Source organism: Lepidochelys olivacea (assembly GCF_965140295.1).
Source record: "Lepidochelys olivacea isolate rLepOli2 genome assembly, chromosome: 10".
NCBI lineage: Eukaryota > Metazoa > Chordata > Testudines > Cheloniidae > Lepidochelys > Lepidochelys olivacea.
Window position 1 is genome coordinate 7,740,264 of NC_140420.1, and position 11,322 is coordinate 7,751,585.

Genomic DNA, 11,322 nt, shown 5'->3' on the forward strand with positions numbered 1-11,322 from the left:
ACTAGTAAAGGCAGGCCAGAACTCCATTTGCTCATGTTATCCTGGGGATGTGTGTGCACTGGGGGGAGAGAGGGGGGGCTTCCTAAGAATAAACGCTCCCCGCTGGGGATGGGAGGTCAGTGAGAACCACTGCTGGCGCCAAAAGGCCCAACAGGAAATCACTGTTGCAACCTGCATTCTCTCCCTCAGCTGCTGCCAGGGGAGGAGGGTCGGCGGGAGAAACACAGGCTACGACTGGACGTCCACATACTTCCAAAACAATTGTTGTATCTTTATTGACGTTCTGAATGCAATGACCTGTTTTTTACTCTTAAGGAAAATAAACATCTTTTAGAAACAGCTTGTTACACACAATCTTCAGTGTGAAGCAATATACTAATAAGTACACTAGTCTGAACATTTACAGTCTTCATATATATTATATATATGTATATGTATACATATATATACACTATATAATGAGGCAATATATAATACACACGATTTACCATTTTACAGTCATATGTACAAGATGCCACTAAAAATAGCCAGGATTTCAGGCAATGGTGCCAGGGACACAGTTTTTTTCCCATGGCCCGTGGCAAGCTTCTGAAACAACAGACATTTCTTGGCCAGCAAACATTGAGGGCGAGGTGAGTGGTGGTGAGATGGCGAGCCAAGCATGGCAGCATGAAACGCGCACAGTACAACCACCAGACAGGTTACAATGGGTGAATTGGCTTTGCTTGGGCATGGCCCTGGTTGGGGAGGGGTCCAGATTCTTGTCTGGCGCAATGCAGCAATTGCTTAGGCTGCAGGAGGGGGGTGGCGTTGCTCACATCCAACCACGTGTGATTCCAAGCCGAGTGTGATGTTAAACATCAATAATTTCTATATATATGTAAGTAGAACCTCAGCGTTACAAACGCAGCAGGAACGGAGGGTGTTCATAACTCTGAAATGTTCGTAACTCGGAACAAAACGTTCTGGTTGTTCCTTCCAGTGTTTACAACTGAACAGTGACTGAATAGAGCTTTGAAACTACTATGCAGAAGAAAAATGGCACTTTCCCTTTCGTTTTTGAGTAGTTTACGTTTAACACAGCACTGCACTGGAGTTGCTTTTTTGTTTTGTTTGGTCTCAGCTGCTGCCTGATTGCGTACTTCCGGTTCCAAACGGGGTGGCTGGTTGCCCGGTCAGTTCATTACTCTGGCGTTCGTAACTCTGAGGTTCTACAGCAATTCGTTTTCAGACGGGCTCATTCCTTCTGGCGTACGTCAGCATGGCCAAGATGCCATCCAACACACTCGGACAAATACCAACCCAAACTGCCTTTGACCCCTTTAAACTGTGCGTGCGGCTCTAGTTCGTGTCCCTACGTTTCTGACTATCATGGATTTGATTTTGGAAATCTCCCGGTAAGTCGTCTCATTGGTGTCAATTGGCCAACACACCCAAGGGCTGGGAAGGTCTAGTTCTGCGCTAGTGGGCTGTTTCTGTCCCGTTCAGCCCACTCCGTTTACTAACCCTCCAGCCTCTGTGATGGAGACAGCATTCCCGCAAGAACAAAGAATGGGCTGTGACATCATGGAGTGAATCAGCTAAGTGGCAAAGGGGCCAGGTCACGGTTACACAAGTGTCTCTGCAACCAGCAATGCTGGGGAACCAAAGATACGGGGCACCTGTATGCCCATTTAATGGGGCAGGGGAGTGTGTGCGCACAGGGGAAGGGACTGGTAAATTCTTACAGCTCTAAATGGTTGCTGGCTGCTCACCGAGGGCGATTCTAACGAGGGGCGCTCGAAGGTCGCCTGGTTGGGCGTGTGCGAGTTCAGGACTCACTCGTTTTAAAAAAGGACGGGAGCAAAGCTAGAACTGCTTCCAGCCCCAGCTGCCTCCAGCTGGAGCCCACTTAGCCAGCCCCGGGGGTCACCCAGCCCAGCAACGAGAGAGGGCACTGCAGACCCCATCACCTCTCCCGCCACATGGGACTGTTTCTAAGAGCATGCCAGCGGCTGTTTGGGCCAGCTCAGGCTAGAGCTGCTCAGCGACTGAACTGTCTGCTCCGCTGACAGCTCATCACAGGGCCCTTCACCCGCCAGAGCTCCCGCCGGTGCCGGGCCACAAGGGGCGGCTGTTGTGAAAAATGCTGGGGGGGGGGTCTGAGTGGCCCGGAAGTCCAGTTTTCAGCACATCGGAGAGATGGGAGCTTGGCCCTGGTGTGACCCACAGGGCAAGGTGCTGGGTGGGTGAAGGTGGCCTCTCAGCCACGTACCAAGCCAGGCCAGCCCTGCGGAGAGGGTGAGATCTGACAAATCCCTGCCCAGCAGGGTGACGAGGACTAGCACCAAAATCCACATCTGCTCCTTAAAACCCAGCTGCCAGCACCTTGGTCACTCTGTGGTTCCTGGTTATGACAAGGACGCACTCTTATCTAGCCCAAGCAGCGGGGAAAGGGCCGCCCTAAAGCTCCCCAGCACACATGGCGGGGGAGGAGGGAGGGATTGCGACTCTTGCATGGCACACAGCAGCTGCAGGCAGCATTGGGTACAGAGGGAAGGATGGCGTGCTGGGTTGCTGAAGCCAGCAGCCAGGGCAGGGTCCAGACTGGTCTAATGGAGAAGTATTGCTTGTCACTCCCTGCCCAAGCTGCTGCGGGTGCGTACAGGGCTCCCCCTAGAGCGACACACCCCAGTACACAAGTCCCGTCCAGAGGCAGCGGGGGCAGGAGGGAGGCGCTGAAGGCCCAGAGACAACGCAGGAAGGTGGGGTTGAGATCATTCTAATGAGCCCCAACTCCCTTTTCCCGTCCAGAAACAGCCCAGCCTTCAGTGTGGCTGCAGCAGGGGAACCTCCAAGGGCCAAAACCGCGTTTCCGCCTCCCCAAGCACACGCCAACTTCCGCCCCCCAGCGTCTCCCGCAGCAGCCTCTGCCAGTCGGCCCCCGCCTGCCCCCACGCCCCACCCCCGGGGCTCACGGCAGGGGACCGGGGCTGCAAATGAAAAACCAAACCAAAAGAGCAAAGTGTTGTTTCAAACATCAGGCCATTTTTTTTCTCATGTCGAGCACATATATACAGACAGACACCATGAGGTTTGCTGAAGGCAACATCTCAGATCAGATCAGAGTGAGATATGGAGGACTGGAAAGCTCCCATAGTCCAGCTGTTCCAGAGTAAGACAACATCATCAGTAACCCTTTTACACTGTACTCCCACCCCGCCCCAGCCCACCCCCACCCCACCCCACCCCTGTGCAGCTAATGTAGTTCTGAAACATAGTCTGTATTTGCCATGGGTTTTGTTATTTGCATCATCTGGGACCGGGTCAGAGAAGCCACCGTCCACGCGCCGCCTTCGTTCTCTGGTCAAGGGAGTCCCACCGCAGCAGGTATACCCAGAATCCACTTCAAGGGGAGGTGCTGAAAATGCTCCAGGCCGGGATTTACCTGGGGCCTTGTCCCAGGTGAAAGATGTTACTATCAGTGTCAGTTACAGGTCCTAAAGGGGAGAGGAGGAAAAACCTGGAACTGAATTTCTTTGCCCACTGGCTCCGGGGTAGAGTTCAGAGGGGGGAAGGAGAAAAACGTGGAAATGCTTTTACGTGCCCACCTGGAATGGCTCTGGATAGAGTTCCAAGAAGACCCTGGAGCTAGATCTCCATGCCCATCCGGAATGGCTCTGGTAGCGTGTTGCGGGGAGCAGAAGGGTAGAAGTAGAACCTGGAACTGGCTTCCCACCTGGCCTGTATTCTGGGTGCTCCCCCGTCCCAGGGAAACACTATTGCACGGGGGAATGGACGCAGATGGGTACATTCTGCACTTTCGTCCTTGCCTTTCCCTGTGGGGTCTTGTCGTTGGCAGCCACCGGTGAGACAAGCACCAAGGAGCCTCTGCGGTGACCTGGGCCTGGCGGCGGGGCGACTTCCCGGCAGATGGATTATAACGGCTGCCTCTGCAAAAGAAACCAAACAGGTTAATGGATCGGCAGCCGAAAGGTTAACTTGCTGCTCTGGGGGGCCCAGCCCCGCCAAGGAGGAGGGGGAATGGTGTTGCCTTCCGGCTGACCTGGCTGAATTCCAGGCCTGGCTTTGCCAGCATGCAGGGAACAGTGTGGCATGAGGCAGCCGGAGGTGGCTGCTGACAGCTCGAGGACTCCCTGGGTTCACCCTGCCCCTGGCACTGCTCACCTGCGCCGGGCACAGGGCAAAATAACAGCACTCTGAAGCCCGTCAGCTGGACAGACAGAACAGCCACCACCGGGGGGCAGCAAGACTCATCTCTTAGCAACCTGCCCTCCTCTGGCTTGTCCCTCTGGATTCAGTGCCACACTAGCCATCTGCTGGCTTGCGGGTATCCTGCCCTCCCCAACCTCCCTTTCCCTTCAGAGTCTTCCAGAGAAAGGGACACGTGCATCTCCCCCTGCTGCTGACCTGTCCTTCCCACGCTGGGACAGGTGTCCTCTTCGCCACTGGTCCTGAACCAGAGGAACTGCCTTGCTTCCTGACACTCCAGCCTCAGCTATACACTCTGCAACTTCAGTTTAACAAATCCGCTAGCGGGAGCCCTTTCGTCTACGGGGTGCTATGCATTCCCCCCAGGGCCACAGCCCCTGGCTTCCCTCCCTGGGCATCAGCAAGGCACGTGGGTGCCCAGAGCAGCTACCAGACCCATCTGTACATTTCTTCCTACTCATCAGACCAGCTGGTGATGACTTGCCCGGTCTTGTCCTGACTGGATTACAAATGACAGCTGGGCCTGGCCCAACCTGCCGCCCCCCCGATCCAAAACACTCAGCCCTCAAGCTGTGGGCATGTTCCCAGTCTGGATCCTGGTTGCGCAGCCCTGACCTCCAGTCTAATTGCCTGTAATAAGGTGCACATGCTGTAGCTGGGGAAAGAGAGAGGCAGGAAGTGCTTTTACCGCTGATTACATTACCGGGCCCCTGGTCAGCATTTGGAAACGAGCTCTTTGAGGGAAGACAAAGCCCTTTAGTCCCAGCCCGTCTCCTGTTGCTGTGTGGGGAGGTGGTGGCAGCAGCAGTGACAAGCCCTCCAACGCTCCCGCTTCAACCTCACTTTGTTCCCTGCTTGCTTATGCCAGGCAGAACGCCAACAGGCGCAAACAGCTCAGGCCGCCGGCGGAGCAGGAATCTAGAGGCAGCTTGACGCGGTTTCTCTGGGAGCTGGAAGGGAAATCAGGGGGTGCATTTCCCCAGGAGGGCAACAGAGGTCTGGGACGAGTTGCCAGAGGCTGAAGCCAACAGAGCAGGATAAATAGGCTTCAGAGGGAGCTGAGATTTGGGGGCAGGAGAGGATGGTGACACGGCCAGAGTGCAGAGGTGGCTTGGAGGCCAGGCGGGATAGGCAGGCCGTTGGGTTTGATTCCTGCTCCATAGGGCTGGCCACGAGCTCAGCCCCTGGGCTGGGAGGGCGGCCGCAGGGCTACCCTAGCCAGCCCCTGCTCCCCTCAGCCTGCTGGGATGGGAGCTGTGCAGGGGAACATACAGAATTGCAGCGGTTGTGGCCAGGGAAGCCAGGAGGAGAGGACAGATTCCTGGGTGGGGGGCTCTGGGCTCACCTTATGTTTGGGACATTTCAGAGAGAAGTTCTCTTCAGTTAATGAGCAACCTGCGAATGGAAAGGAGAGCCCTACTTTAGAGGGTGCGGGTGAGGCAGCCGTGTGTCCCCCACAGCCTCCCACAACCACCCACTTCCACCCGCCATTAGCCCGGGGGCTGAGTTCTCTGAGCTGGAGGCAGTGGTGGAGCTGTGAAGCCTTCTCCCTACCCCTGCCGATTTCCCCCTTCTCACAGGCCTTGTCCTGCAGTGGAGAGGACCGAATGGGACTCACTCTAGTGTCCATAACTGCTCCTCCTCCAGCAGCCAGAGGGGCCGCTCCTGACTGATGGGAAGCCCGGCTTACGTCAGCCAAGCCCGGCAGGGGCTGTGCCAGGCCCCCCACGGCTCACCAGGACTCCTCAGCCTGGACCTGCAGCACCCACAGAGCTGTGCCTCAGCTCCTCAGCTTGGACCTACTCTTGAAGCCCTGGAACCGGGCTCTGCTCTGCTCCCCCACTCCCACCATTGCCCCTTGGCCCCAAGCTCGGGTCTCTCCTGCCAGCCGCACTTCGCTGCGCTAAATGAGCAATGAGGTTTCATGTGGCCAAGTTTCTGCCAAAGGGCTGAGCTGAGACTGGCCAAACTTATTCCCCTGGTGGCTTGAGCGGGATTTGACGCAGGCCGTCCAGAGGGTCAAGTCTGGGGAGATCTTGCTCGGTGGAGATGGTCCCGCCCCATCCCAGCCTGGCACATGTGCCTGGGTGACTTCTGCGGGAGCTGGCGCTAGCTGCGAACAGGGCTGGCAGCTCTTCCAGGCCTCTCCTCTCTGCGGGAAAGCTACCAGTACCAGTGGATGGCTCCAAGGCTGACAGTACCGCAGTGCATGCTGTAAAAGAGGCTGGGGCTGCTCACAGCCTCCTCCAGCTCGACAGCTCCCCGGCGAGGCCGCCAGGAGGACAGGACACAGAGAGACAGGGGATGGGGAATAACACTTGTGGCTGCTTTGATTTGAAAGCGCTTTCCCAACACCAGGCCCCACCCTGGGTCTCCTGCAGAGATCTACAGGGCTGACTCTGGCCCCTTTACCTTAACTGCTTACTGCCCACAACGTCTCCGTGCAGCGGGGTCCTGACCCCCATGGATAAACTGAGACACCGCATGTGTCTGGGACTCAACCCAGTCCCCCAGGGAGCGGATGGCAGGGATGGGATCAGAAGTGCCCCCCTCAGCCCAGCACCCCACACTGCTCTTTTCCTTTCACTCTCACCCTTCATTCCTTCTTGCCTTTCTCACCCTGCCTTTCTGAGGGAGGCTCCAAGACTGGCCGTGGCAAAGTGCCCGCAGTGCCACGCTGAAATTACTTTGAAGACTGTGTCAGTGTTTTTTGACTGCCACATAAATACCGTCCCATCTCTCTGGCGCACGTGCATGGCAAACTGACACTTGGTGGTAACAAAATCGATTGCAGGGGCATGCAGACAATAACACCCTTGGTCCTGGCCTATTAAAAAGGCTTTTCCCTTCTCTGGAGCCTTCCCGATACAGATCACCAGTAACTCTGGCACCGAGAATGAATGGGAGGTACCATTACACCCTTTCACAAAGGGGGAAGCTAAAACCCAGTGAGATTGAGTAACTTGCCCAAGGACATACAACATATCTACGGTGGAGGCAGGAGGAGAATGCAGGAGACCTGACTCCCAGCCCCCTTGTTCTAACCACATAGTGCCACCCTGTGAATGATCAACAACATGATATAATACAAACTCATTAGACCAGCTGTGGTTCCTGTGAAGGGGGGACTAGGCCTGGAATAGGAGGCGCGCTGGTCAGAATTGGTGGTGCATTGGCGACCTGCTGAGGGAACTCAGAGGCGGAGGGCCAGGTCTGAAGTGCATTGGGGAGCACACACAGAGCTGGGTGCAATGTGCTCGTGCCTCTCGCTTATGAACCCCCAAATCACATGGAGCGTTAACACTCAGAAAGGGCGTCTCCGAGCCAGCCAAAATGGAGGCTTATTCCCCATCTTGTATGACTCTCCTCATGCATGGGACTTGGGAATCGCGCCAGGAGCAAGCAAACGCTGGGGAGCAGGAAGTTGAGGTCCTTCAAGCCCTCTTGACCCAAATCCCTCCTCTCCTAAACAAGCCTTACCTGTGTCGATGGCACATGCGTAATGATAGGTTTGGGCACATCCCTTGTGGCAGCACCCAATGGTTGCTCCTGCTTGTTGGCAACTAGAGCATCTCTTTAAATCCACCAGTGGGGCAGGGGGAAAAAGAGAGAGAGAATCCAGTGAGGTCCAGCAAAGTAAATCCCAGATACAGCAACTAGCTAGTCCCCTGACAGCCACAGAACGGCCAGGAAAAGCTGGCAGTTTCACATCCCCACCAGGTTCAGATTTACCCCATTCATTCCTCAGCCCCACAAAGCCTGGTTGAGTCCTAATAGCTTTACCAAACTCATTCACTTCCCCATGACGGTGAGGTGTAATCCTTACTTCTACTGGGGATTTGGCAACAGAGCATGCTTCCATTGCTCCCACTGTCCCTGGGATAGCACTGCTGCCTCTTTTCCACCCACTGCAGTTCAAGAATTCTGTCCCAGTTACCACAACCACTAACTGGTGAGCCTGTGGAATGGACACAGCCTTTAACCTGTCCTCTCCAAGGCCTACCACTGAGTTTTGTTAACCACCCCATTTCCGTTGACCGTACCCAGAATTGCAGACCAAAGAACACCGTAACCAGACCCAAATTTGAATGCTTAGAGGCTGTGGCAACCATTTATGTTCTAAAAGGGCATTAGCCCAGTGCGGTGTTGGGATGGGGTGGGGCTAATGCAACCCAACTGTGTGTCAGGGGAGACAAATCCTCTTATTGCGGTGGGACAAAACACTCTTCCGATGACTGCCCAATGAACTTGCTTGATGTAGAACAACAGTCAAAATACTTTGCCCTCCTGGTGTGTTCCACCAGAGGATCTCCAAGTGGTTCCCAAATATTCATTAATCCTCACAACCCCCTTGTGGGCTAGGTAAGTGTCATCCTCTCCATTTTACAGAGGCACCCACAGGTGGAGTGACCTGTCCAAGGCTGCCCAGTGAGTCAGGGACAGAGCTGGGTCTAGAATCCCAGCTCTTCATGTGCTCCAGTCTCCAGCTCGCCCTGTGCTGCATGCGAAACGTATATGGATTTTGGGTGTCGTCCTCTTTCTGAACCATTCTGGGAACACGAGCTGTCCCTTACAAGGCCTGGTACAACTCGGAGTCTGTGTATGCTACACAGCATCAAACGGCAGTGCTGGAGAACACCCAGCCAGGGACCTGCAGGTGGAAGGGTCAGGAGAGAGAGGGCACCTTGCACTGAGCAACCTGCAGAGGCCCAGAGGGAAGGGTGCAAGTGGAGCTGAGCCCAGAAGGGGAAGATTAAAACCCTGGAACTGTGGGGAATTGACTGTTTGGATCCACCCTCCTCATGCTAACTGATACCAGTTCCTAGCCATGACATGGGGTTCACTGCATTAGCATATCCTCGGGCCACATCCGCTCACTCATGCCAGCCTGCTCTACAGCAGAGCTTGAGAGCAGAATTGGCCCTTTGCCTCTCCCCCGTCCTGGGTCTCAGCAATTCCAAGGTACATCGCTTACAACAGTACAAGTGCGAGGTGCAGGTGAATGAGGGTCCAAGATGAGGAACGGCTGAGCAATTTCTACAGACCCACCCCTTTAGGGACTTTGCAGCTGGGGATAGAGGGCGAATGGATGTTTAAAATGTTCCAACCCTGATTAGTTCATAAAGCTATTTAAATAACAGTAATGACATGCTGTAAAAACACAGCAGAACGCCATATAACATGCCATTATCTGCACCCAGTGATACCTCTCTACTCTCTGAGGGCCAGATCCTCGGCTGTCATCAATCAGGTTAGCTTCGCTGAAGTCAATGGAGCTATGCCGAGTGACACCAGCTGAGGATCTGGCCCTGATTGGCTCTCCTTTGCCCGGCAGGTTCTGATGATGAATTATTACCAGTTCAGTGTCCCCACTGCTGAGCATGGTGCTTCAGAGACACAGAAGAGGGCACAGAAGAGATCCCTGCCCGGAGAAGCTAATAATCACTGTGCTTTTGAGCTTGTCTATTCTGCTTGTGAAACGGTGTGTGTACGAATGAGGAGACGCACTTAGGTACAGGTGTAAATGCGCCAGACAGCGTAAATGGCCCAGGCTAAGGGACATTGTAAGAACAGTCCACTGTGGCATATCCACTGACAGCCTCAAACTACTTGGTGTTTTGGTAAAACCATGGATTTACAGACTTTCAGCTGAACAAGGGCCAGTATGATCCTCTAATCTGACCTCCTGCATAGCCCAGACCAGACAACGTCACCCACTATCCCCTGCATCCAATTTTGGCGGAGCTAGAAGGGTGTTTTTTTTAAAAGAAAAACAACAAGTATTGATTGACGGGCTTGCAGCAGCCATCACATTGGCAATGGAGAAGCCATCACATTCCCTAGGTAAACTGTCCCAGTGGTTAATTACCCCTGCGTCTTATTTGCATTAGATCCTTTTGGCACAGAAAAGGAAAGGCGTAGAAGTGAAGGAAGAAGGGTCCCTTTGCCCCCTACTCTGCCCGTCACTGTGGAATCTGGCCAGGCAGCTTCTGTTTCTTCATCCCATTTCCCCTTCCCCTTCCATCCCTGTTCCTAGCTAGCATTGCACCTCTGAGACGCAAGCCAAGCTGGTTGCAGTAAAGGTGGAACAGTTTGCTTCCAGCAGATCTCAGAGTCCCCACGGGTGATGGATCTCCACAATTTTATGGGAACATGGAGGGTCACCTTCCCGCACAAAGAAAGTTTAATTTAAGGCCAAAATAGGCATCTTGGGTGGGATTTTCAAAGGAGCATGTGTCTCACCGAAAGTCAATGGGACTTGTGCAAATACATCACTTGGGTGCTTTGGAGAATCTCGCCCCCCGTTTTCAGCTTCTGCCCAGGCCTGAGGCATGGTTACAGGATACCTGTCGCCACACAAACCCCATTTACGCCAGTGCATTATTTTTGATTTCCTGGGAGCAACATTTCTTAAGACAATTGGCAGGTTTTCATTGTTGCTCCTCGGGCTTTTTATTAACGCACTGTTAACGCATTGTTGTCTAACTGTACCGGGGTGCTGCTGCTTACTGTGGGTGCAACACCACAGGAACCGCAGGGGGGGCAAGGGATGGGTGGCATGGGACACTGTTCTGCCGCCCATCGAGACCTCGCTATGCCCCTGGGGCACAGCGGGTATGTAACCAGAGCAGTGGAGGCTGGTGAGATGAAGGTGAACATGCTAAAGTGCCATTTGGAGCCAGTCGACAGCAGCACGTAAGGATCATGTCTCTGACTCAAAACGAGGTAGGTATTGGCTCTTCCTAATAAGACTCAGCTGGTGAATGTTTAAATCCCCTTTTCCCTCCATCTTCCTCTTCTATTTATTAACACTGTGGGAAGTCTAGGGACGCCAAGGAAAGCCCAATACAGGGCCAAACCCTGCAGTCGTTACCCAGGCTGACTTCCCACTGGAGTTGGCAGGATGTGGCCCCAAATGAATACTAAAGAGATACGGCTGCTCATTAATTGGCGTTCCGGTTTCCAATGGCTTCCCACCAGAGGGCACGTGGCATTTCGCTGGTGAAAAGGGCCCTGCGTTTCGCTGGTGAAAAGGGCCCTATGGGGGTTTTTAATTGCCCTATTTGAAAGTCGGCTGCGTTCTGTTGGGATGGCTAGAGAATGGGCTCT

General features: G+C 54.1%; 1 protein-coding gene across 3 annotated transcripts in view; it reads right to left on the reverse strand.

The window, feature by feature from the left end:
- Positions 1 to 3,231: 3,231 nt before the first annotated feature.
- RAI1 (retinoic acid induced 1) overlaps positions 3,232 to 11,322 on the reverse strand; it is a 133,719-nt gene continuing 125,628 nt past the window's right edge. For 2 of the 3 annotated variants that reach the window (XM_084641524.1, XM_084641525.1), the window contains 3 exons: positions 7,693 to 7,786; positions 5,558 to 5,607; positions 3,232 to 3,932 (listed from right to left, as the gene is read on the reverse strand). In XM_084641524.1, coding sequence (XP_084497650.1) covers positions 3,918 to 3,932; positions 5,558 to 5,607; positions 7,693 to 7,786 — 159 coding nt within the window. In that variant the 3' untranslated portion in view covers positions 3,232 to 3,917. The remainder of the gene's footprint in view (positions 3,933 to 5,557; positions 5,608 to 7,692; positions 7,787 to 11,322) is intronic. The other variant, XR_014713352.1, reaches the window with a different exon arrangement.